The 27,793-nt window shown below is 44.5% G+C and overlaps 2 protein-coding genes across 2 annotated transcripts in view; one reads left to right on the top strand and one right to left on the bottom strand.

Annotated features, from left to right (window-relative positions):
* emp3b (epithelial membrane protein 3b (MAM blood group)) overlaps positions 1-803 on the bottom strand; it is a 9,288-nt gene extending 8,485 nt beyond the window's left edge. The window contains exon 1 of the mRNA XM_063207928.1: positions 535-803. The gene's annotated coding sequence lies outside the window, so the exon portion shown is untranslated. The remainder of the gene's footprint in view (positions 1-534) is intronic.
* Positions 804-3,110: 2,307 nt separating this feature from the next.
* The window catches only part of ccdc30 (coiled-coil domain containing 30), a 98,756-nt gene continuing 74,073 nt past the window's right edge, over positions 3,111-27,793 (top strand). Inside the window, exons 1-12 of the mRNA XM_063207930.1 lie at positions 3,111-4,252; positions 5,075-5,296; positions 10,375-10,495; positions 10,986-11,176; positions 15,089-15,178; positions 15,878-15,955; positions 17,082-17,262; positions 17,815-17,936; positions 19,416-19,487; positions 20,078-20,136; positions 23,818-24,010; positions 27,149-27,235. Of these exons, the coding sequence (XP_063064000.1) occupies positions 4,247-4,252; positions 5,075-5,296; positions 10,375-10,495; positions 10,986-11,176; positions 15,089-15,178; positions 15,878-15,955; positions 17,082-17,262; positions 17,815-17,936; positions 19,416-19,487; positions 20,078-20,136; positions 23,818-24,010; positions 27,149-27,235 (1,422 nt within the window). The 5' untranslated portion in view covers positions 3,111-4,246. The remainder of the gene's footprint in view (positions 4,253-5,074; positions 5,297-10,374; positions 10,496-10,985; positions 11,177-15,088; positions 15,179-15,877; positions 15,956-17,081; positions 17,263-17,814; positions 17,937-19,415; positions 19,488-20,077; positions 20,137-23,817; positions 24,011-27,148; positions 27,236-27,793) is intronic.

The following is a 27,793-nucleotide window of genomic DNA, read 5'->3' as shown; positions in this document are numbered from 1 at the left end:
TAACCCCCCTCCCCGGCGGATAAATAGTGACTGCATTGTTTGTATTGGGAGGGAAACAGTTTGGGTTTTGTGCCCTGATGGCCCAGATGCTGATGGCCTTTGTTTATTTCATTAGCTCTCGAGCATCCTCAAGTCAAGTCCAATCACGCAATGGCACTCAAGAGTTTCCGTCTCTTTGGTCAGTAATACCGAAAACACTACACAACAAACCTACGTTTTCACCTATATCATGATGGAATTGACCACTTTTAAGTTTCTGAACTGTATAGAAATACTTATGGTGTTCTTGCAAAGCTTGGGAATTCTGTGTTTGTTGATGTATACTTTGATCTTAGTTTTTTTTAGAATAGTGTCTGTTAGTCTTTATGAAAACGCTACACTACCAGGAGTGTAAATACAACAACATCAACAACTAAATAACTCCCAACCCAATGACCAACAAACCTCAAGCCACTGGCTATGTATTTCAATGTAGCCAACTGATAGTGCCTTCCTATAAACAAAAATCTCCGATCAATTGTATGGTTTACTTACTTGCAATGCTGTTCTGTTATGTACAAATCCCAAGCGTAGTACCACACAGTGTCTCTCCCCAGAAGCGCTCCCTTGGTTGTGCCTTTGCCACTCCCCTTGTATTCCCTTCGCTATAATAGCCCCTCGTATACTCCAGCCGTCCACTAGAAGGAGGGTAGGAATGCTGTGGAGTTCTATTTTTTAAGGAAAAGTCGTCGGAGGAAAAATCTAAACCCTCATTTCCTGCCCGTGGCGTGTAACAGAGTGCCCATTGCTCTGGCACACATCACTTCCCCACTTCTCTGATCTCTCCACCATCACCACCACCACCACCACCACCGCCACCGCCAACACCAGCACCACCACCACCACCATCACCTCCACCACCACCATCACCACCTTAAATTTAGTCAAACTGGACCCACCCAGAGGACTGCAGAGGAGACACAGAGGCACACAAGTTACTCCACACCCCCCCAGTCTGGACACATGGCTGGCTGCTAGGACACAGGACACTCACACACACACTCACACTCTTCCTCGGGACACTCATACACTCTACCCATAGAGTGATTTCTTTCCTTGAATGAAATGTGTTGATGTGTGGACAAAAAAAAATACATGTGGCTACAGAGTTTTAATCTCAACAAAAGTGCTTTTTAAAGCAAACATGATAATTGGGTGAAAATTGGGGAAATTACAGGATAGGCGGCGCAGCGTAGGAGTGGACGGAGAGAGGAGAGGAGGACTTCTCCCACTGGCACCAGTTACCAGAAGGAGTCAGATGATCCCCATAGATTAGATTATTAGATTGGAAGGAAACAGACAACAGTTAGGCTACACTTATACATAAGACATGCTCAGTACAATAATATCCTTATTTCATTCAACAGTTCAAAGTTCCATGCACAGCTCCTAGGTGCTGGTAAATGCAGGAATGTTCAATACTTCAAAGGAAAGAAGTCTACCGCACACTTTCTTGACTTCATGCTCGTTTATTAGAGCGAACAACTCTTTCCTCTGATCCTTATTTCATTATCAGAGCTGCACACTGTGGACATGGAAGCAGCAGAGGGCAGTTGGACATACAGTGAGTGTAGTATGCCAATCATCATACTGTATTTTACTGTATTTTACTCTTTTAACTTGTCTTAAAGCAAGACAACGCTTAACGTGAAAAATAAGACACTTTACCACCTTTATAAACCCCAGCCAACAATTTTAACTGTATTAAGCCCCAAAATAGTGGCATACCCCTTTAAGGCTCTTTTTGGCACCAATATCCAACTCTGGCCAGGTGACTCTTCACGAAAATGTATATTCACTTGCAAGTTACTGATCCTTGTCCAGATTCTGTTCATTTCTTCATTATTTATGTTGATGATTGTTAATTTTCCTTTCTGCAAGATGTGAATTCGTAAGGACAGACACAGCTATGTATTTTAATACCAACCTTCCTTCTACTAGGCTAGTGTTTCTCAACGTTGGTGGTACAGCCCCCTTAGGGGGCATCAGGAACCCCGTTTAATCAAAAAAGGCTGAGGACCACTGTAGGCCTCCTAGGCTGTAGTCTACTGCTTGTACAGCCCAAATACAGTAGATGAACTGCATCTTACATTCAGGCTTTATATTATTACAACCTCACCATGCCCCGAAAAGTTCATCTCAAAGTACACACCATTTCATTGATAAACACTTCTTCGCTCCTAATATGCTACCCCATACCTGACCTTTGACATATTCACTCCTTAAAGGGACACTGTGCAGGAAATGGCCAAAAAAGGTACTGCAACTATGCTGCTCATTGAAACTGTGTCGCCTATTGCCAAATTTGACCTTTTCATGAAAGTTTACTAAGTAATAAACGGATATTTTCTAGTTTGGCCCAAGTACAGTCATTTTTGCAGCTTAAAATGGCTATTTTTGGAAATTCAAAATGGCGGACCACGGAGAAGATCCCCCTTTTCATGTAAGAAAAGTGCAATTTTTCCAGTCATATTGAATACTTAGAATTTGATGGTGGTGGTAAGTATTCATAAAAAAGGTAACATTAGTGAATGGGCAGCATGAATTCTGGAAATAAACAACTAAAAATCTCACACAGTGTCCCTTTAATGCACACAGGGGGCCGCTGACAGCTTTGGACGGGCCCAGGACAAAGCCATCTGAAAGCCCCCCCCCCATTCAATGTCATGACCCCCCCCCCCCCCTCCCCCCCATACATTCAATGTAATGAGGGCCCAATTATGCCCCCCGTCCCCCCGTCAGACAGCTTCCCTGCATGCACATGATGTGCAAAATATCATTGATGACACCTTCCTCAGTGCAGTTAGTGATAGACAGCCCTTAGATGGATGTCCACGGGTTCCCTAATACTTGCCAATACTTTTTTATTCCATTCTTCATCCTCGTCATCCTTATTGCGGTATTTACAGCGAAGCAGATGCAGCATCAATCATCAATTCTCCATCCCAGCACAAGGACAGCAATAACACATCCCAAACTCACTTCTCCCAGTCACTTCGAAGATACCCGCCCACGCTTTGCCCAAATTACGCAGGAGACTCAACCCCCTTTTGCGTGCGTAATAATAACAATGTCGCTCGGAGAATCAAACGGTGCATGGTTCTCTCGTATAGCAGCAGTGGTTAACATCATTAACAAGTTACAAAGTTTTCAAGTTGATAACAGTTTGAGCAAGGCGGAACCATTCAACAGAAGGCAAAGGATCCCCCTATCCAACCCACAAAAATGGTTCAATCCGTTGCCAAGGTTCCAACTCCAAACCACTTGATGGACACTTCAGGCACAAGCGAAGCAAATGCAAACCGAGGACTCTTTATCCCACATTCCATGCTAATGTGGCAGCTGTTGTGCTCGAATCTTCCACATGTGTGCTGACAAACAGCGACGCATGAGCTAAGTTAAAGTTTCAGCCTTGTCGGTGAAACCAGCTCAACATTTAGGGCCCTCGCCGCAGGTTTGGGGTGTAGTTGCTTGCATTACTTGGGAGTATGTGTTGGCTTAAGTGCTAGCGTGTTAGCCAGGCTGGCCCCAAAGTTGAGTATTTTTTCCTGTATGGTTATTGTGAGATCGTTGTAGTTAACCCTTGTTATAACGGCTGTTGTTACGCATGTCTTGAGGTAGTTGTTCAAAGCGCAGAGCGTAAACATATGGTTGGGACTTAGCTAGCTAACTAGGCATCATATGGCTAGTAGGATTTAAGACAGCCTATTACAGTAAGAGAAGAGTAGTGAAATCTGTTGAAACTGATCATGTAACAGTTGTCTCTTCTCCTAAAGAGTTGGCGTGCAGATTGTTTTCGTGCCGATTGGAATGCTTGTGGGAAGACACTAACGACAGACGTCTGAACAACATTGTGGACTGTCGTGAAAGCTATCTGCCTTTGCTTTTGAGACAACCATTTACAAAACCATGCGTACATTGTGGTCATCTTTACCTCAGGGTGCATTTGGGAATTTATATATCTGAGGATGTTTTGTCTTTGAGCCATTTCGATGTGCCATCATCCCTAAGAAAACCCCACATTTTCTCCTGGGTTGCATTTGGTAACTTGTGGCCTGAATATGGAGAGGGCATACCTGTATACAAGTTGCGCACTACAGAGAGGACATGTCATTCTCCCTTGGGATACCAAAAGAATTAGCCAAAGAAAACTGAAGAATGATGACATTCATTCCACTCAAGCCTGCCCCTTTAAGAACATCTGAAGATGGAGGTACTTCAACTTGTATCATTGTGTGACTTTGTAAATACGTTTTTTTTTTTAAATGGTGCTTTGTTTTTTATAATTTAATTGACTAAATTGTGCATTCTGTTAATGTTTGTTTTTATGGCTGGTGTTGGAGTAAACATTTCAAAGACTGTGGAGGTGGAGTGACTTCACTTGCCTTCTGTTTGATTCACACCAACACTACATTTGATCCTTCCCCTCTAAATCCCCAGTGACTAGGCTTACACCCTATTGCAACTGTAAAATGCAAAACTTATCATCGTCATTATCTCTTATGACACGGGTGAGGAACTTACTGTACGTCTCAGGCCATACTCGGACATTGAGGCCATCTTATCTGGCCCCCGATATCATTTGAATGTTTCACATGAAATATGATATGCTTTGTAAAGGAATCTTAGTAACTACATTTGCAACATAATTAAGTTATATTTTCAGGGGACCTAGTGAAGCTGGGGTCTGTCTGTTGTAAAGGTGGTCGCCTTCGATATAGGCCAAAAGTGCAGGTGGGAACCCTGGTTTGTGTTCATAAAATTTGAAGTTGCCCTCGAATGAAAACAGTTCCCCACCCCTGTCTTACGGTTTCTATAAAATGCAAAGCTCATCATCGTCTTATCATTCTCATGTCCCCTGGGTTACTAGTCCAGGGTCCCCTGTTCTGTTTTTGTAAATTTTGCAATAGTCTTGTGATGTTATGTGTATGTCCTGTCTTAAACGAGCCTTGCTGAGGGATGCAAAATGAATTTCAAAACTGACAATAAACGATCATCGTATCGTATCGTATCATATCTTATTATGGTTTCACAGGGGGCACCGGCGGCGCTGCAGGAGATCAACCAGCAGGGGGCAGCAGCAGTGCTGGAGGAGATCTCCCGGCGGCTGCAGAAGGATGGGGTGCCCTCGGACGCCTCCCCGGAGCAGCGGCTGTGCCACCTGTGGGAGGAGCTAGTCCGCAGGGAGGCGGAGCTGCTCTCCTCCTCCGCGGAGCTGCAAACCGTCCGCACACAGCAGGCCTCGGAGATGAAGGAGGTGAGGAGGAGGAGGAGGAGTAGGAGTAGGAGGAGGAGTAGGAGGAGGAGGGGGAGGAGGAGGAGTAGGAGGAGGAGGAGGAGTAGGGGATGAAGGAGGTGAGGAGGAGGAGGAGGAGGAGGAACAGGGGATGAAAGAGGAGGAGGAGGTGGAGCAGGATGATGGAGGAGGAGGAGGAGGTGGAACAGGGGATGAAGGAGGAGGAGGAGGAGGAACAGGGGATGAAGGAGGAGGAGGAGGTGGAGGAGGAGGAGGAGGAGGAGGTGAGGAGGAGGAGGAGGAGGAGGAGGAGGAGGAGTAGGGGATGAAGGAGGTGAGGAGTAGGAGGAGGAGGAGGAAGAGGAGGAGGAGTAGGGGATGAAGGAGGTGAGGAGGAGGAGGAGGAGGAGGAGGAGTAGGGGATGAAGGAGGTGAGGAGGAGGAGGAGGAGGAGGAGGAGGAGGAGGAGGAGGAGGCAGTCCCAGACACTGAGTGCTTTCCAATATGCAGACTCCCATCCTCGGCCTGTGCTTGTGGCCTCACGTTTGGCTGATGCCCCGCCTCTTAGAAAACTTAAGTTTTCCTTAAACATCTAGGGTTTTCTTTTGCCTCAAGACATGTAAAAGTTTTTATCTTTTACCTGACATGTTTCGACGGTGTTACTTCCGTCTTCATCAGAGGGTCACTGTGATGTTGATGAGTGACGTGCTTTGATGTTGTTGCTGATGTTGTTGTGGAGGTGTGACCTCCCTGCCAATAATGACAGGTTGGTCACACCTCCTGCTGTTAGAGAGGATGAAGACGGAAGTAACACCGTCGAAACATGTCAGGTAAAAGATAAAAACTTTTCCATGTCTTAAGGCAAAAGGAAACCCTAGGTGTTTAATTTAAAAGTTAGACATAATGAACTTAATACACATGTTAAGTTTTCCTGCCGTCAGCCTAGCCACAACAAAGGGAGCTGGGGAGGACGGGAGTCAGCATATTCGAAAGCAGGCACTGTCCATAATACACAGAGCTGGCAATCAGCATGGGCATATGACCTGGGCGAATGAGAACATTCACAGACATATCAACTCTCAGAGAGACAGCAGGTGGAGTGTGTGCATGTGTGTGTGTGTGTGTGCAAGAGAGAGAGAGAGCGAGAGAGAGAAAGAGAGAGAGAGAGAGACAGTAGCCGTATCTAAGGAGTACCTTCTCCAAAAGCATGGTTAATGAGCAGCAAGCAGCTGCGAGCTGGCAGTCACGCACTTGCTCCTGGAAACCTGATCTGTCTTCCCCACAGCAGGTACTACAGACGGGCCACAGGTCTCTAGTGAAATGAGACAGATCTACTGTTTGCACCATATAAAACTGTCGTCAGGTGAGCCAGATAGGTCAGTGACGTATTTGCCTGAGTGTACATCATGCAAAAAGGCTGCCATCACACCACCTCAGTGGAGTTTCACTGCCGCCATTTCACCTGAGCTTCAGGATGACGTGTTGTTAAAGCATCAAGATCTCACTAGCATTTGTCTTCTTTTAATTGGCAATCCACAAGTGAGGCATCCAATTCAGATTAGTGCCTCCAACCTCCATCGTAGTGCATAGTGGTAGCCTGATAAACCAGACTAAATGTGGGATTGGAGTCACAGGCAAAACATTTTTGCTTAAGGAAGAAAAATCCGCACTCACAAACTGCGTCTCATTATTTATTTATATTACCACCATGTCCAAAAAGCAAACGCGTTTCGGCTATCAAGCCTTCATCAGTGCGTGGATTTTTCTTCCTTAAGTTGATACATTTTATCGCGCACCCAAAGACTTTCGTTTTTCCAAGAAGTTGAGCGCGTCCTTTGCCAAAACCAAGAGAATAATAGTTACTATACTATAATACTACCAGTACTATACTATACAATTGCTATTCTGTAATAATACAATTACTTCATTTAGCTCATTTGAAAATGACATTTAGCTAAGGGTTTTCATTATACCAAGTGACTTACATTACTGCCCTACAATTTCAGAACGCAGTATAATTCAAAATGGCAAACTGAGAAAAAGGGCTTTAAAGTTTCCTTTCTGGCCACGCAACTGTGTTAGAGGTAAAGTGGAGATGACACTTCCATAGAATACTTTTTTGTGGTGGAAATTCATGCACACAAGAAAAAAACTAAAAAATCAACATTCTCATTACTTTTTAGCGAAAAATCATTATACTGCGTTCTGTTGTGGTATTACTGTCTACACCAAAACCACGGTGTCAATGGAGAAGTGCAGTATAATGCGCATTATACTGTGTTCTTGGCTAGTACGACGTAACCTCCTAAAACCAAAAAGCGCAGTATAATCAGTTTTTATCGTTTTTTTCTGAAACGGGACAAAGTTGTACCAAAAAATTTTAACACAAGAAAAAGAAGGTATTTTAAAGCCTATTTCCGGTCTAAACCCATTTTCGACCATTTTCAAGATACTGCGTTCTGATATTGTAGGGCAGATTAGGTACAGGGTATTGGTTACAGCCCCTGTAGCAATTTGGAGTTAGCTGTCTTGCTCAAGGGCCCTTCAGCCATGGATGAGATCCGAACCGGCAACCTTTAGATTTTAACCCGTTAAGACGCGACAGCATTATGAATGTGCTGTTACCAGAATGGCAATGACCAAGTCGTAGTGCATTACTAAAGGCCCTGTGTTATGTCATAGTAGTGTAGTACCAGGCTTGTACGAAATTCCGAATGGAAAGAATTTCAATTCAAAGTAATGCCATAATACGAACACTAGGTGGTGGTGTTCTATGTACTTTCAATGGGTGGTGTAGATTAACACTAGAACTACCAGGATTTTTCTGCCTACCTAGAAGTACCAGAGAGGGGTCATTTGACCCGGTGGCTTTTACCTAATACACTAATCACTCATTTTGTTATGGTAATGAGGCTGTTAGGGGCCGTGTGTGGGGTGAGGGGTGAGGGGGTCACACCTTACAGTGGTAACAGCCAAGACAAACAGGGACAGCTTCTTCCCAAGGGCTGTCAGCCTCCAAAATCACCACAGGTAAATAGCAACTTGCATGAAGATATCAGCAGCAAAGACAGATAGTTTGGACACAGTTTGGTGGACAGTGTGTTACAGTTTTTCTCCATTGGTTTGGCTCATTTCTTGAAACTGAGATGTCATTCTCAAAACATGGACAAATCCCAAAACTAATTTGCAGTTCCTCACAACAGAAAGGCATTTATCATTGCTTTCATCAAATTTCAAATGCTTTTGTACATGTCTCAATCATGTAGTACATCCTTGCAAATAGCTATGTACAAGTATCCTACAGTTAACACAATCAGCTTACATTTAGTACAACTTTCAAATGAATGTACCTTGCTGATCTATCCCAATTGGTTGATTCTCAGTGTAATGGTTGTCCTGAAAACATGTCAGCACATTTTCTTCATATAAGTCATCATATGCAGAATAGTCTGCTCAATTTTGAAGATAGTGTTGGGAAATTGAGATAAAATATTTTGGAACGTTTTGGAAGATGTCATATCAAAATTATGATAATCAGGTTAGTATATAACAAGTAACATCTTTTTTGCCTAACAAATGAGGAGAGTTCAACATTGCAGGTGACTAATCTATTTGACCAATCCAATCCAGAAACAAATAGCTATGAAACAAATATAGCCTACAGAGTATCAGTTGATAGGAATACTGGCAGAGTAAGAGCTGTAGCACCAGTATGTGCAGGTAAGTCAATTATTCATTGTTTATCATTTTGTAACGTATAAGTAGCCAACACTGTGCAGACTGGGTTTCCAATTCTGAGGGTGTCAGTGTCCTCCTCTTTACATTTGGAATCCAGCTTTACAATACAGTGTATGACCAAAGCATTTTGCTGAACAGGAACAGAACATAATCAACTTTATGCGCCTGTTCTCTTTGTATCAAAAACTACCCCAAAAAATCTGCATATGCGTGCACTCTAGGATTGGAACCACAGTGGGTCGTATTGACTGTGTGAAGAACATATTACCATCTACATGATTGTTTTTGTTTTACTTTATTCATCTCTTTTTGAGAGACTTCTAGCGCTAGAGGCAGGGGGGGCCTATAGGGGGGGCTGGGGGGACAACTGCCCCCGGGCCCGGGCCCCCCAGGCCTGTGAGGGGGCCCGAGTTCGCCCCTTCCTTGGCCGACGGGCCCGGGCCTGCAAGTACTCGAATAATCTAATGCACTTCCATCGAAACGCGATTAGAAACTGTCATCAGATGTTTCATTGACGGCATTACGCCATAGCCATCGGACGCTATTATAGACCAGCAGGGTAGACTAAAACGTGACGGTGATTCATTTAAATTATAACAACAGCAAAGTAGCAAGGTAGCCTATATTTAATTACTATATTTCTTTAGGTCAATGATGGCAACCATTATACACACAAATGTGTTTGAAATAGCAATATAGATATGTTTGTGTATTTTATTTTTTTTAAACATGGTGAGCTGGACTTGTGGGATATATTATAATTCACTCTCATTGGTTGTATGCAGAGAGCGCGCAAATTGCTACTATTCATAACCTACCTCAATACTAAAAGCTTGCCTTGGGGTCCCCTTCCCCACACAGGCTCAAGCGACTCTGTGACTCAAGTGACAGCTGTGAGCTGCTAACAGCCACATTTCCACAACAAAAGGAGTGTCCGCAGGGGGTCCAAAGGGTCAAATGACCCTCTCGTGGGGCTTTTAGGTAAAAAGGTCAATTGACCCCTCCGTGGTAGTTCTAGTGTTAAATTCAAAGAAATTCAAGATAATGGCACCACCTAGTGTTTGTATTATGGCATTATTTTGAATTGAAATTCTTTCCATTCGGAATTTCGTACAAGCCTGTGTAGTACTATGGTAGTTCACTTTTCAATGACTATTACAATGTTCCACTGGTGGAGAGGGCCGGCGTGCACTATGGAGCTACGACCAGCTCCCTCATAACTGGGCTATTACTGCCCCGGCCCCCCTAACACTTCATCTTGTTTAATTTTACTTGGTGTGTTGTGCGTGTGTGTGTGTGTGTGTGTGTGTGTGTGTGTGTGTGTGTGTGTGTGTGTGTGTGTGTGTGTGTCTTGCTCTCAGGTGGAGAACTATGTGGAGCACATTCGTAACCTGCTGGAGGAGCGTGAGTCCCTGACCAGCGAGTACGAACGTGAGAACGACCAGCTCCGCGGAGAACTGGGCCAGCTGAAGCAGCAGCTAGGTGAGGCGACCAGTGGGATGGATGGGCATGCAGCTTACTAGTCGATGGGCTCCTTCTGATATGTGGACTTGCCTCCTTGTGACCTCGTGATAATGTTACTGAGTGACAATAGAATTGTATTTGAATATCTCCTCACTTGTGATGTTGGCGTAGTTACTGCTCTTTGGCTTTGTAGGCCAGTATTAGCGTATTCATGTGTTTTCTCCCATCAGTTCATTTAATGTCTCATTTACCTCAGCCAGCTAAATAAATTGTGATTAGGACTATCCAAATGTGAATTGTGACCAATATATTTTTATCCCATATTTTTATCCCATTTCTCCTCCACCATCTGCAGATGTGCAGCGTAAGGAGGTGGTGGAGATGTTGGAGCAGGAGGGCTTGGGGGAGATCAGCCAGAGCAGCTGCAGTGTATAAATCTGACTTAATTTGATCATAATTATTAATTTAATTATATATTTTTATCCCATTTCTCCTCCACCATCTGCAGATGTGCAGCGTAAGGAGGTGGTGGAGATGTTGGAGCAGGAGGGCTTGGGGGAGATCGGCCAGAGTAGCTCCAGTGAGCAGGTGGCCTACATGCTGGTGGAGCGGGCCACACTGCTGGAACGCCTGGAGGCCGCCGAGAGGAAACTCGACACACAGACGCTCACCGGCAGCCTCCGAGAGGTACACCTGCAGGTAGAGCACCGGGTTTATTTATACTAGTTTCGAAGTAAAAACTGCCGTTATAACTGCAAGTAGAGTGCTGCATTTACTATACTACTACACCCAGACGCTCACCGGTAGCCTCCGAGAGGTACAGTTAGAACTGCAGATAGAGTACTGTGTTGACTATACTCATACTGCAGTAATACTGCGGTAACACTACAATAAAAACGGCAGATTTGATACCGGCAGAGACGGTTTATACTAGTATCTTAACACTGCAATTTATGGTAACACTTTATTTTAGGGATACATCTATTAGCACTAATACATACAATGTGCCTGTATAAGTAACTTGTAAGGCACGTACAAAGCAAAATCAAACATTTGCTAGGCATGTATTCGCAAATGTTTTGTTCATAAGGGATTTGTTACCAATTTTACCTTAGTAAGGACCTAGTAGGCCTTAGCGTTTGCTTAGTACATGCCTTACAAGTTACTTATGCAGGCATTAACATTGTATGTATTAGTGCTTATAGATGTATCCCTAAAATATAGTGTTACCCAATTTATATATCAGTTCGACACCCAGAAGCTCATGGGGAACCTCAGAGAGGTCCACTTTCAGGTTAGAACACTGCATGATATTGCGGCAATACCCCATAGTGCCCCCTTGTGGTTATCGGCCCAATATATCACAAATCCTATAATATATAGTACTATGTTTAAAACCCCAGCTGTAGTTTGCAATCCTGCATTTACTATACTAATACTAATACTGTAGAAACTGCAGTTTTGATACTGGCTCGACACAGAGACACTCACTAGCTACCTCTGGGAGGTCCAACTGTAGGTTTGAACACTGCAGTCACTGTACTAACGCGGCAGTAATAGTGTAGTAACTTAATACTGCATTAGAAAGTAGTAGGCTTAGTACTGGCCCGACACCCAGATGCTCATGGGAAGCCTGAGCCTCAGGGAGGCCCACCTGCAGGTACAGCACTGGATTAAACACTCCAGGAGGTTCACCTGCGGGTTAGTACCCTACTTTCACTATGCTAGTAATACGGCAGGGTTAGGGGCCGTACACACACATCGCTGCTATTTACTAGCTTCTCGCTTGCTCGCCTACTCGCCTCTCTTTCATGGAACATTCGCTGAAAGTTCCCGCGGCTTTAAATGCCAATGAACAGGCGAGAAGTACCGAACTCTGCCTTCCAATTGGTTACTTACTTACTCGCCTTGCTCGAAGATAAAATATTTTCAACTCGGGATCCGCCCACATCGCATCGCTTGTACAGTACTCGCCTACTCGCCTGCTAGTCTCGCTGGAACACACTGACATTCTATTGAGTTTATTCGCTGAGCGAGTAACTAGCAGCGTCGTGTGTGTACGGCCCTTCAGTGTAGGAATACTACAGCAATTTTTATACTGTAGGAAAACACTTTTTTCAGAAGAGTTGGAACAGCTGAGCACATTGTTTTACGTTTGAGTCCACTTGTAGGCAGGGCTTTGAACCGTATTTCTTTCCCAAACGTTCCGTTCCGAACAGAAACGGAATTATAACGTTTCCGGTTATGAGTTCCACCAATAAACTGACGTTCCCGAACCGGTTAGAACAAAAAAATATTGTTCCCGGAACGGTTAATTTCGTTCCTGTCAGCTGATAACTCCCATAGGCCTAACTGACGTTAATTAACCAAGAAAGACGGAAGTGCAAATGAGTCAGCCTACATTCCAAACTGTTTATTCAAGCGGATGAAAAGAATATCCTCCAGAATTTTGTCATTCAGGGACGACCTAAGCGGAGAAGCAGAGAATAAACCTCAATGATGAAAATGCGCGCTCCACGCTGACTTGGGTCAAAGGGAGCGCGATGATGGACATTGTGAGTTTGTGCTTATTTGAAGCAGCCATGGATGCCCAAGCCCAATAACGTTGAACATTCTCGGTGCGTTTTACACGCGCTTCTCTGCAATGTCTTACAATGGTGCAATGGAAACTCTGCCCTTTTGTATGACAGTGGTTTCTCTAATTTAAGATGTGGAGTGAAGACTTTGTAATCTACAGCTCCCTCTCCATTCAGTCAGAGAATGTCTGATGTCACAGAGGACGTGAACCTCGGTCGTCATGGTAATGTACGTAGGAAAATAATTACTTTTTTTTTTAGTTTGAGGAACGGTATTAACCGGTATTAACCGGTTACCATTATTTTTAAATAAGTGTTCCCGTTCCAGAACATAAAAAATAATAACGTTTCCGGTTTCGTTTCTGTTCCCTGTAAAATACAAAAAGTTCCCGGTTTTCGTTTTCGTTCCTTGAACCGGTTCAAAGCCCTGCTTGTAGGTGCCAATGTGAAATGTCAGGAAATATAGTGTTCCCGATTCCAAGACATGTGTACCGGTAGTCTTTCTTTTTCTGTACCCCGTGTGGTGGTCTTGAACGTCAGTGTTGCCAGATGTGTCTGACCAAATCCCGCCCAAAAGGTTCTCAAAAACCGCCAAAATGCGCTAAATTCCGCCCAAATTCAACAAATTACATTGACTTCTATGGGCCCAAAACGGCTTAAAAACCCGCCAAATAGCCAATTTTTCCCGTTTTTGCCCGCCGACGCTCATCCCAAGTAGCCCAATTGGGCGGGCACCCGCCCAATCTGGCAACACTGAACGTGGTAATGTCTACATTGGCAGATGGCCAAGAGGACACTTCCATAGTCACCTTAGCTAAGTCACTTAGCCACGAGGCATTGACTAATTGGCTGTACGTTTAACACAGTCTACACACGGTTGGGGAGCCGAGCCGAGCTGCAGATTAAAAACACAAATGAGTCCTAAAGCATTATTGCTGGTCAGAGGCAGAGAAGTGACAAGACTTATGAGTAATAATGGCTAATAATTACTATATAATAAATGATGATTTATCATCCAGCTGAGACTGCACCTGTCAATCGACATTTTTTTAATCACCGAGTTTGACTAGTTAATGAGGGAAACAGACATCTCTTCTTCTTCCCTGCTGACAATGTTGCTGTAGTAGTTGGTGTGACTCTGTGTTGATGTAATAGTTGATGTGAGTTTGAGACATTTTGGCTCCTGTGAAGGATGTGGGTAATTTGTAAATGTGTTCATCATTAGATGTGGGGAGGGTGCCACTAATCCAGGAGACCTTGGGGGTTCATAAAAAGATACTGAAGACTAGTGTTTCTCAATGGGGGGCGGTGCAACCCCCCAGGGGGCGTTTGAGAGCCCTAGGGGGGCGTTGAGAAGGATACAGTTGAGAAGGGGCAGTGCTTAGTTGTCATTGGGGGCATTAGTCCATTTAATTTTTTTAATACCAAAGGGGGGGGCGGGGTGTTGGCAGGTTTATGGGGAGGTCAGGCGAGGGCGTTGGGAGGCTTAGAATGAGATCCAGGGGGCGTTTGTTCAAAAAGGTTGAGAACCACTGCTGTAGATCAAACAGTATTAGCTGTGAGTGCATGTTGTTGTGATCCTGAGGATGGCGGATGGCAAAGATCCGGAGTTGATTGCCTGGTGAGAGCCTGGTGTGCCAATTACCATTTAAAGGCCTTTAGTCGATGCATTATTAAACAGCTCCTAAAATGTATCTATTCCACTAAAGGGCACTTTGGTAGCTTTCAAGGCAACACTCCCCATTGAAAGAAAAATTAGGATGTGGACAGGAGAGGAGAAGAATAATATATGGGTGTGGTGGCAGTTCAGTTTAAGAAATAGCCATAATAAAATCTAAGTTGACATTTGGTTTTTACATTTTATGAGGCACATACTCTATGTCTGTCTTGCCACATGTTAACAAGTCAGTCTCACATACATTTGCTCTGTGTACTCTACTGTGAGAGACTTTGAATAGATTGCCAACCGTATTCAATAATGAAACCGCCATGCAAATGTCACCACAAACCTGTCATCTCTCCATGTGTCCACCAGGAGGAGCTAGATCACATCCGAAACACTATGGCAGAGGAGCTGAGGCAGCAGCAGGAGAGCGTCCAGCGCACCAAAGACAACATGAGCAAGGTGAGGGCGGCACCTCTCTGCATCTCTCTTGTCTATCTCCTTATCTCTCCATCTCTCCATCTCTCCATCTCTCCATCTCTCCATCTCTCTATCTCTCCATCTCTCTTTCTCTCCATCTCTCCATCCAGGACTGGACTGGTCATCTGGCATACAGGGCATTTTCCCAGCGGGCCGACAGACCTCAGGGGCCAATGCTGTTGTTTTGTTGTTGTTGCCTCTGTTTTTTTAGATGGGGCAGCCCATTCATCCACCTTAAATATAGGCAGTAGACAGCGCCAATCATATTATTGTAGAAAACATAGAGACTGTGTCAAGGGCCGTAAGATCTACTCCAAAAAATGCCTAGCCCAGTCCTGTCTCCATCTCTCCATCTCTGCATCTCTCTATCCCTCCATCTCTCCTTGCCCCAGATCCTGCAGTGTCTCTCGCCCCATCTCTGTTTGTACTTCCTGTTGTTAACGTTGCCTGGCATTTTTTTTGTTCATGGCACATTGTGGTAAAAACAGGTTTATAAATACAGTGCTTTCGCAAGTGAGCTGTCACTTTTGGGCCACGTGGTGTGATTCTCTTGTCATGACACATTGTGGTTGTTCACAGTACAGCTCAGTGTTTTTCTTTCATTTACAGTGGTACCGTGCACCTGTGTAATTGTCCGTACATGTACATGTGCTGTATGTGTTTTGAATGTTCCTCCTGAAGGACCCTCAAGGCCATAGTCCCTGGAGGAAGCTGTTTGGGATGCGCAAGGAAGCACAGCGGGCTCATGCTAGTGCCAACGTATGTAGCTCAGCGGGCACATGCTATTGCTAACGTATGTAGCAGAGAGGGCACATGCTAGTGCCAATGTACTGTATGTCTCCGCTGAATGAATTAGAATTAACCTTTTTTTTGGTTCATGCAGCATGTCCATACAGTACTAACAGTGGATCCTGCTAAACATCCTGTTAAGCTAAACTTTGTCCATAAGAAAGAAGTGCACCCTCCCTGAGTACATACACAAAGCTGTGTTCTCTCACTTGGCTGTTATTGAAGGTAAATTCCGTCCAGTTTCAACATGCATTTGTATTGCTCACACTACTCTTGACTTGCCCACACCCAGATGTGTGCCATTTTTTGCTGGGCACTTTTCGAGACCCTGGCCAGCTAATGGGGGACATGGGCTTCTTTACATTGTGTTTGAAGTGGCTCGACATGCTCCAGATATCACCAAAACGAGAGAAGGGAATCCTGCACTGAGTCACTTGTCCAAATCTAGTAAAAAAAAAAAAAAAAAACCCTGAAAGTTTGAAATTGTCCTGTTCGTCACATCACAAGGGATTTTGTTTGATCGCACACAACTATTGACAATAGTTGTGTGCGATCAAAACAAATCCCTTCTCTAAATCAACTAGCGCTGTTGTTGGTATCAGTAAAGTTTATGGTGATTTAACAATAATAATAATAATAATACATATGTTTTAGAACGCTTTTCATGGAAAATGACTGATGTAGGTGCTCCATAAGTGTCTTGGCTTTGCTCCGGGAGCATGCAACTTTGTGAATTGAGTCTCATATTGCACCACTAAATGATCTGATATTTTATTCTCCCTCACTGTTTGCCTGACTACAGCCTGTGATTTTGTTGCTTGTCGTTGCATGTGACACCACAGCGGAACGAATCGAATGTGGTCTGATCAAGCGCTACTAATCGGCATGCCTGCTGCTGGCACACCCACACCTCTGAGTCTGAAAAATACGACTTTGGAGAAATGCTACGTCTTGAATTAGTACTGCAGAATGTACTGTGTGTGATGCTGAAAGTTTGGAGTGAGAAGTCACAATTTTCACCATCAACTGACCTCCATCTCTCTGACCTCCCCATGACCTCCCCCTCCTCCTCCTCCGCCTCCTCCTCCTCCGGCAGGCCCACGGAGAGGAGGTGCTGAAGCAGCGTGAGGAGCGTGTGAGGCTGGAGAGGGACCTGGAGGAGGCGTCGCGGAGGCTCACCATGGCCCACGAGGAGATCCGACACCTCACCGACCAGCTGGACTCCTCCTCACGCAAACACAACAACAACAACAACAACCCCGCCCCCAACGCGGCTGGTAGGAGGAGCCATGCCTTCAGTGCACTTGTGACACTACACTACTACATTGCACTTAGCTGACGCTTTCATTTATTCAAAGCGACTTGTGAGAGAGATGATGATGATGCGTGTGGTTATTATGGGCTTCGTTTGTTTTTGGAAAGTTTTCAAATTCAAAAGATCATTCAAATCCCTGAAGTCTGGAGAACAGGTATTGCTTTATTTAGTGGCAGTCACTGTAGTATGTAAATTATTTAAATATGAAGTGACGTGAAGGATGAAAGTGAAAGGCCAACTGGCAAACTCCAACTGCCATTCTCATTGTGACACAGCCACTCAACACAGCACACAAGTGAACACTGCACACTGCACACAACGCAATTGCATTTATGCCTCACCCATGCCCCCAATGCTGCCCAAAATAAAAGGGAACAGTGTTGCGGGACGGTACCATGCTCAGGGTACCTCAGTCATGGAGGAGGATGGGGGGGCAAATGCTGGTTAATTACTCCCCCCACCAACCTGGCGTTCATATTTCATATTTCTAATACTATATGATGTTGTCTTCTAGATGTGATAGAAGGACAGGGACAGGAGGCCACGGAGAAGAATGAAAGACTGAGTGAGGAGATCAGAGTCCTCAGAGAGCGCATCCACATCCTCGACACAGAGCGCAAAGACCTTCTGGAAATGGTAATAACGAGTTTCCTGGTGAACCAGTAGCCTGTAAGTAACAGGCTACTGGCACACTGCCCTTTCACACCTCTCCGCAGGCGGGGTTTAGTCAAAAGATGCTTGCACGCGGTTGGAGCAACCTCATATGAATGACATGACACTTCGACCACTCACGTTGAAGCTTTGTGACGTAGGACGTGTCGTCACATAAGCGCTGCCAGGTCGGGAACCAAAACAGAACAACATCCTTTAGAAAATCAACTTGAGGTATTTTGGATAACACCGCTGAAATTACTGCTTCCATCCCGACGCATGATAACTCCTCGCACGCCGCCATTACTGTTGTGATTCAGGGAGGGGGCGGGCACAGCCGAACTACCCTGGGGGAGGGAGTTGCGTTCGATAAACGTCATACCCACTGAAATCCCTCCCTACGATCCTGATTCGTCGTGCTGCCCCGTTTATTTCGTAAACGGAGGAGGAGAGCGAATCACAGGTGTACCAGAAGGTTTGTGTAGCCCAGCCCCCTGGGCGTCAACACATAGCTTCTGGTTCACCAGGAAAAATAACGAGTGCATGATTCTTTTTTTTAAAAAAATATGTTTTTTTGGGCTTTTATACGTTTATTTGTGACAAGGCAGTGGGAGAGAGAGACAGGAAACGAGTGGAGAGAGAGAGAGAGAGAGAAGGATCGGGAAATGACCTCAGGCTCTATTCAAACTTAGTCTTGCGAGCCATTCTACGTACTTCCACCAAAGGATTGGCTCCACTACGGTAGCCTGGCCTTGCTCTTCTGTTGAGTGTCCAGATTGGTGGGATTTTGATCGCAACGCCCCCATCTAATCTAATCAGAAAACAGCCAATAAGCGAATAAGCGCTCCACGTGGGGGAGAAAGGGGGAAGACGCTCGTGACGATGACGAAAACGTCTGCGCCAATGGCTCTGATCTGCGCTAAGTTGTTATTGAGTAACTGTCGGCGATTGGGTGAGAGCTGTCCAATCATTTCAAACCATAACCATCAAACCATCAAACTTCCCGCTTCCTGCAATCGCGTCAGATCACACAACTTCCAGACCATGAATACGAAATGAAATGGTAGTATTATGGGATGGTCAGGACCAGGCTAATTCAAACCGGGGTCTCCGTTGTAAGCATGCAGTGCCCAGCCATTGGCATCATTAGTCATCCACAGGCCATTAACAGACAGCAATACACTGAACGTAGAAGACAGCTCTTTTTAGTCACATGACAATAATTGTATGACATCGAAACAAATCCCTTCTCCAAATTAACTAGCGCTATGGTTGTTATCAGGTTAAAGCGTTTTCAAATAAATAAATAATACATATGTTTTAGAATATGTAAACTTGTGTTTACCTTGCCTGCTATCAGTATTAGATATCAGATAGATGCTGATCTTTGGTCATTTTGAAATCTTATTGCACCGAGTATAATGACAATATAAGACTTTCTATTTCTATTTTTGTTCATCATAGGTGGAAAAGGCAAAATCAGACAATCATGGGCCTGAAAAATCGTCAGATCGGTCTCCCCGAAATCTTGGACAGGTATGCAGAACAGTGCTTAAACTTTTAGTTAATACTGTATTTTTGTATCACAAAATGGAGACTGCATTCCTGGGTAGTATCAAAATAACAGGTGCAATAACAACATTAACATAGAAACTGAGAAATGTGGCTTTAAATGTTGTCATACTGCGCATTGAACAATGCTCGCCTGATAATAGCTGTGCACATTGGCGGTGCCCAGGCGACACTCTCTCCAACACCCTGCCCCATTCGACGCTTATAATAACTGAAAAAAACATTAATAGTTATGTTATTCTTCTACAATGTGGTAGAAATAGTGTAGAAATAACGATTTTTAACGATTTGTTTATTAATAATTTATAATTTAACAATGTAATGTAATGTAATAATGATTTTACTGTAACATGTTTATAGCGATTTTCGGATGTCATTGGGGGTGGGGTTTCGCAACAGGGGAGGGGTTTCGTGATGTTTTCGCCATCTCTCGAGTGCAGCCCCTGCCCCTAGGCCCGCCCCTAGGACCGCCCCTGGCCGTGTGCTTTCCCTTGTGCTTGTCGTCTCTTGTTGGGTGCTTGCCGCTTACCTGCCTCACCATGCTCTTCCCACAGGCTGGTGATACAGACGAAGTACATGCCCAGTCATCTGACAATCAGGAAGTTCACAAAAGGTACCATGTGTGTATGTGTATTCAGGTGTCCGTATGTGTGTGATTTATGTGTTAGACTAACATTTTAGTGACTTTGAATGACATGGCATTTTAATGGCAAGGCAAACCCAGCACAGATCTCCATCAAGGCAGCCCAGAGCAACTCATTGCCAAAATCAAATCAGGGGTGCATTTCTCAAAAGAGAAGTTGTTAGCCTGTTAGCAACTTCGGTAATTGGCAATGGGAAAATGCATTGAAAGCAAAAAAGTAGCTAATGTGGTAAGCAACTTTAGTTTTGAGAAATGCACCCCAGTTCTAAAATGCATTATGAAAATGTCTGGAAACCGCATACCACTTTCCATGTAAATCAAAACACGTTGCTGACTGAAGGCGGTGAACTTGATCTCCGGCATAACTAACAAGCTTAATGAGCCCATAACTAATACGCTTTAAAACCCACAGTTAATCCTGCACACCAGCCCTACGAGGTGTGAAGATGAGAGAGAGAGAGAGAGAGAGAGAGAGAGAGAGAGAGAGAGAGAGAGAGAGAGAAGGGGGGGGAGAGAGAGAGAGAGAGAGAGAGAGAGAGAGAGAGAGAAGGGGAGAGAGAGAGAAAGAGAACTTCAGCGGCTCCCTTAGCTGTGGCTTCCTTGAATAGATTAACCCACTGCTGTACGACCAAGCCCAAGTGCTGGCCTTCTCAAATGAGGACATGTCTTACAGTTAAGCACCTGTAAGCCCCTAACGATCCCTCCTAAGCTCTTGCTCGCATCTTTCTAAGATATAAATTGAGGGATTTTTCCTTAAAATAAGTAAAATAATGGTTATTCTTAGATCACAAGTTAACAGCGCTCCAAAGATGGGAAAGGGTGGGGTTTAGGAGGCCTTGTAAGAAGCCCATGAGAAGAAACCCAATGTAACAATCATTTTAATGGTTACATCTTTCGTAATATAATAAGGTCTATAATTTGTTGGAACTTGTGACCATGGGAAGGGAGATTTTGCTAAGGGGCAGGTTCTTACGTCTCCCCGATAAATTGAATTACATAGTACAGTAAGTGTTTTTGATTGTGTGTGAAGAACAGAGAAATGAAAGTGTGCCAAACTGTGGAATGACGACAATAGTGGAGGCCAAGGGTAAGCAGAAAGACATGTGGAGACAGCTTCTCATTCAATAGTGGAGGCCGAGGCTAAGCACCAAGACATGTGGAGACAGCTTCTCATTCAATAGTGGAGGCCGAGGCTAAGCACCAAGACATGTGGAGACAGCTTCTCATTCAACAATAGTGGAGGCCAAGGGTAAGCACAAAGACATGTGGAGACAGCTTCTCATTCAATAGTGGAGGCCAAGGGTAAGCACCAAGACAGGTGGAGACAGCTTCTCATTCAATAGTGGAGGCCAAGGGTAAGCAGAAAGACATGTGGAGACAGCTTCTCATTCAATGCATTCTCTTTATTTCCCCTGTCTATTTACAGTGCATTGTAGATTCTCACTGAAGGCATCAAGACTGAAAGCATGGGATAGTGAACACTTATGGAATTATGTATTTAGCTTTGATACCTTGCCAATGACAATGATAAGGACGTTTATAGGCCCTTTGTTGCTTCATCAGGTCTCCAGTCATGTATCATAAGAAATACTGTAACTAATGGTACGTCTTTCAATGTAACAAAAACGGGCGCACCTGAAGGCACACTTTGCAACACGGCAATGAAAAAACACAGTTGATGCAAGTTGCGTCTTTTTTTTGTCATGTTTGAGTCTATCATTTAGGCCAACTCCCTTAAAAATATCGGGACGAGTATCGGGTCTGTATTGCCTTGCCATGACAATGATAAACACATGAGCTAAGCCCTGCCCTCGTGAAAGCAACTCGTGAGACAGTAACACCAGAAAGAATACTTGAACCGTACTATCTCTGAACATGTTCACTGGCCGTAGAAGGAAATGAATACTGTGCTCAAAGTTAACGTCAAAAAGATAACTCGGGGATAACAGTGCAAGCAATTGCTCGCCTCGGCACCTACAATTGTGACTGTGCAAAGGGGAAAGAGGGCGCTAACAAAACATATGCAAACGAATGGAAAGCAGACAGCTTACAGTGACTCTTGGACTGGGAGCACCAAGAAGGTTAAAGTTGTATGCCACTATTTTGGGGCTTAATACAGTCAAAATTGTTGGACTGGGTTTATAAAGATGGTAAAGTGTCTTATTTTTCATGTTAAGCGTTGTCTTGCTTTAAGACAAGTTAAAAGAGGGAATATGTCGCTAAGCTAGTGAAAGTCAATGGATACGTGTAGCATACTACAATGCTACACGGATCCATTGACTTTCACTAGCTTAGCGACTTCGGCTTACATGAAAAATAAGACACCTTACCACCTTTATAAACCCTGGCTGACGATTTTAACTGTATTAAGCCTCAAAATAGTGGCATACCCCTTTAAGGAGTGCAAGTGACTTCCCTTTTCCATTGGCAAACATTAAGCTGACAGTTAAATTAACTTGGTTTATGGGGCAATACAAAAATTGATGATGGACGGTTGCAACCAGTGTTGAGGGGGAAATGCAACAATGCAGATGCCTGCCGTGAGATATTAGGTCTGGAGTTTCTCTCTCTTTTGCTCTTTGCTGCTCTCACGTTCTCTCTCTCTATCTATCTATCTCTCTCAATATGACTTTCTCCTACTATACCTCTATGTCTTGTTCTCCTTTCCCCCAATAACCAACCAATAACCATGCTTTGAAAACGTGGCACTAAATTGGCAACGCGAATTGTAGTAAACTTTTGAAACAAATATGCGGCAAATATATTTTACTGGGAGGAATTTTGGCAAACTGGCCCTCTGTGACTTTTAATTGAGTAGCCCTCGTATAGGATGTAGCAGCAACACATCTTCATCTCTACGATGGGTGGTCCATATTGATGGTGTGATGAGTGGAAAGACATCATCTCCACTAATGACAAGGATGACTTTGAGTCATGATGGATGATGGTGTGTGGTGGGTTGTAGGTGCCCACACAGTGTGGGACAACATTTTTTTTGGATAAAAAGCATCAGCTTTATGATGCATTATGCATTTATGCATTATGATGTATTTTACTGTAATGTAATGTGATGTGATTTATTTTTACTGTAATGTAATGTGATGTGATGTACAGTATTTTACTGTAATGTAATGGGATGTCATGTGATGTACAGTATTTTACTCTAATGTAATGTGATGTGATGTACAGTATTTTACTGTAATGTAATGGGATGTGATGTGTGTTGAGTGGCAGGTGCAGGTGTGAGTGGGGGATCAAAGATTTTGGATAAAAAGCATCCTTTGTTGTTATGTAATGTAATAATGTAATGTAATATATTGTAACGTAATGCAATGTAATGTAATGTAATGTAATATATTGTAATTTGATGTAATATAGTGTGATGTGTAAAGAGAGAGGGTCCGAGGCACTCTGAAGTATGTGTTAAAAGTCCTGTATTGATACATGGAGTGACATTGATAGCAGACGCGTTTCGGTCGCGTGCGACCTGCTATCAATGTCCATGTATCAATAAAGGACTTTTAACACGTACAAGTTTTTGCAACTTTGTAATACGATGAGCACCTGAAGGTTTTTTTTCATACTACTACCCCACAGACGCAACTCATCTTTTCTCTTTTTCTCTATAATGTGATTTGTGTGGGGCGGCAGGTGCCGGCGTGAGTGGGAGGACCAGGAGTGTCGTCTGCGGGAGGTGCAGAGGAGGCTGGTGAAGCTGCAGGGGGAACATGAGGAGCTGGTGGAGCGCAACGAGGAGCTGGAGGCCCTGCTGGGGGAGGAGCAGAACTGCAGCAGGCAGGAGCAGGACCGGCACGAGGGGGAGGTGGAGGGACTACGCAGGAAGGTGAGGAGAGGAGAGCGTCACCCTCAACATCACTGGTTGGTCCATAGCACTTAGTAGGGCTGTGATGATTTGAGCAGAACTGCAGCTAGCAGGAGAGAGACCGGCACGAGGGGGAGGTGGAGGGACTCAGGAGGAAGGTGCGGAGAGTTAGCCAGGCTACGGTCGATTAATCGATTAATCATTTGCATCCCTCCTAGAGACACACCTTTCAGAAATGTTTTTTTAAAAGTTTTTTTTTCAGAGTTGATTTTTAGATATTTGGGCTACAGTCCTTAGTAGGGCTGTGATAATGTGCTATGAAAGCAACATCACTGGGTTTAGTGGTCTCACATCAGAGATGGTTATCATTAGATATTTGGGCTACAGTCCTTAGTAGGGCTGTGATGATTTGAGCAGAACTGCAGCAAGCAGGAGAGACCGGCACGAAGGGGGAGGTGGAGGGACTCAGGAGGAAGGTGAGGAGAACTTGATGAGCTTTGATTGAGGTTCTTTATACAATCCTTTGACTTAGTATGGCTATGATGTGCTGCAGCAAGCAGATGCGTGACCGGCACAAGGGGGAAGTGGAGGGACTACAGAGGAAGGTGAGGAGAGTCAGCCAGGCTTAGGCCTCCTATGCCTCTTTTCTACTGCCAGATTTCTGCTAGGCCTACAGCTCAACAAAGCACGACTCGGCCGCCACTTTTTGCTTTTCGAATTGCCGCGACACAGCTCAATCGTAAAGCAAAAAGTGGCGGCTGTCGAGTCGCACTGTGTCGAGCTGTAGGCCTAGCAGAAAACCAGCAGTGGAAAAGAGGCAATGGTGACACGACACCTTTCAGAGATGGTTATCATTAGATATTTGGGCTACAGCCCTTAGTAGGGGTGTGATAATTTGAGCAGAACTGCAGCAAGCAGGAGCAGGACCACCACGAGGGGGAGGTGGAGGGACTCAGGAGGAAGGTGAGGAGGACTTCACTTCACCCTCAACATACTGTATCTTTCTACGTAGTGGCAAGAAACTAACACTTTGGAAGTAGGGCTGCAGGGCCCTGCCGTGGCCAACCAGTAGGGCACTCGTCTGCCATGGGGCCGACTCGGGTTCGATTCCCGGCCCTGGTCTATAGCCCTTAGTAGGGCTGTGATTTTGTGCTGTCAAAGCAGGAGCCAGTCAGGCATGAGGTCAGGGGGAAGTGGAGGGACTCAGGAGGAAGGTGAGGACCTCACATCACCCTCAACATGACTGCTTGAGAGATAGCTTTAGGTTCTAGGTCTAAGTTCTTTAGGTTCTTTTAGGGCAGTCATGGGTGAGCGGTTAGGGCGTCAGACTTGCATCCCAGAGGTTGCCGGTTCGACTCCCGATCCGCCAGGTTGGTGGGGGGAGTAATCAACCAGTGCTCTCCCCCATCCTCCTCCATGACTGAGGTACCCTGAGCATGGTACCGTCCCACCGCACTGCTCCCCATGGGGCGCCACTGAGGGCTGCCCCCTTGCACGGGTGAGGCATAAATGCAATTTCGTTGTGTGCAGTGTGCAGTGTTCACTTGTGTGCTGTGGAGTGCTGTGTCACAATGACAATGAGAGTTGGAGTTTCCCAATAGGCTTTCACGCTTTCACGCTTCTCTACGATCTTTGGTTTATAGCCCTTAGTAGGGCATTATGTGCTGTCAAAGCAGTAGTGCAACAGGTACGAGGAGGGAACTTCAGAGAGTCAGGAGGAAGGTGAGGAGAGTGTCAACCTTAACATCATGGGTTTAGTGCCCATCAAACCAGAGATGGTTGATCTGTAGGTCCCAGCACTTAATATGGCTGTGATCATTTGAAAGCAGAAGTGAGACTGACACAGCCATGAGGGGGACTTAAGGTACTCAGGAAAAGATGAGGGCTTGACTCACAATTTAGACCGTTACCTAGTGTAGTGGTTTTGAACTATAGCCACATTCACCTTTGAGCAGATCTGTGCAAACCACAGGCCCTAGGTCAAGGAGGACGTGGATTGGCTGAGGAGGAACAGGAAGTAGAGGAGGACGTCAACTTCCTCCTCAACATACAGTTTTAACTTTGTTGAACCATTTTGTACTCGTTTCCCATATTTGCATTGTTCTATACTATTTCTTTTGTTGTTGTTGTTTGTGAAGCACATCAAGTCGCCTTTCAGTGTATGAAATGGCTATAAAAATAAATGTGACTGGACTTGAAATGTGACCGTAACTTATTAGTGGCGTGAAGCTGACACTTTGATAGGGCTAGTAGGGCTGTGATGACTTGAAAGCAAACGAACAGACTAGGGGCTGCATAATCTATCCTACACTATCCTTTTGTGTTCTAACGACTTCGGAACTATTATTAGGTTTTAATTGATCAAAATTGATATCACGATATTCTAGGGGGTGATTGGCGATGCACACTATGTGTTGATTACGTTTAATGGAATTAAATAAGTGTCTAATGCTTACTCATCACCAATAAGATTGACTTCTGTACATGCTTTATATATCATGTACTGCTGTACAGGGTTTTAAATTTACACCAGGCAAGCGGCCAAATGCTGATGAAATGTGAGTTTGGCTGGTAGAAAAGACCAACTTACTAACCACTATGACCCATTAAGGCAGCGGTTCTCAAACTTTTTCCATCATTCCCCCCCTTCAGAGGGTCTGAATGCTTCCGAGCCCCGCCAAGCAACAGCAGTACTCGCACAGACTGATTTTAAGATCGCTGCGCAGAATCAAAGGAAAGGTGACTGGTGGAGATTAAACAAAGAGGGACTGCAGTCGAATGCAGATGTGTACTCATTTCCTATGCTATTCAAATTCACGACAATTAATAATATAATGTTGGTGAGGGCTTTAAACTTATTGACTTTTTGGCGAGACAGGAAATCATTTCCTTGGGGGGAAAAACCCAAAATCAGAAGTCACATACCCCCCCTGAGATGCCCCCGCGCCCCCCCAGGGGGCTTAAGCCCCACTTTGAGAAACACTGCATTAAGGAATGTGTGTTTGGCTAGGAAGATTAACATTTATTAACCATTTTGGCTGGTGATGAAAATAGTTAATTTAGAGCCCTGTCGCCGTACTGTATGTTCCTTGGGGCTGTGAGTAAATGGCTTGTCCAATGCTATGCTGTGTTAACATTAATTTCACTTGGTGCTTGCAGATCAAAAGCCTGGAGACCGAAGCGAGCCAGAGGGAATCCCTAATGGCATCTACATCTACAGAGGAAGGGAGTGGCAGCTCTCAGCACGTAAGCTCCACCATTTAACCCTTAGCTTAACCCCTTAACACAGAGTGTCTGATACGATATGATAATACTTTACTGTCAGTTTACACTGAAATTCATTTTGCATCCCTGAGCAAGACTCATTTAAGACAGGACACAACACCTTAACACAGAGCCTCTGTTATAGGATACGATACGATACTACTTTATTGTCAGTTTAAACTGAGATTCATTTGGCATCCCTGAGCAAGACTCGTTTAAGACAGGACATACACATAACATCACAAGACTATTGCACAACTGACAAGAACAGAACAGGGGGCCCTGGACTATTAGCCCAGAGGACACAGGCCTGTGTACAGACATACAGGACATGCATACAGTACATACATACATACAGTACATGCACACCACCCACCTAACTTGAAGATATTACCACTGTGGAGTGATAACAACATACTAAGGATAGACCGATATATATATCGGTATCGATATCGGGCCGATATTTGCATTTTTTTAAGTGTATCGGTATCGGCCGATACGCGTGTGGTTTTGACCGATACGCAATATTTATTATTTTAT

Source organism: Engraulis encrasicolus, chromosome 10, assembly GCF_034702125.1.
Source record: "Engraulis encrasicolus isolate BLACKSEA-1 chromosome 10, IST_EnEncr_1.0, whole genome shotgun sequence".
NCBI lineage: Eukaryota > Metazoa > Chordata > Actinopteri > Clupeiformes > Engraulidae > Engraulis > Engraulis encrasicolus.
The sequence above is the reverse complement of the archived record's forward strand: the minus strand, read 5'-3'. Positions and strand labels throughout refer to the sequence as shown.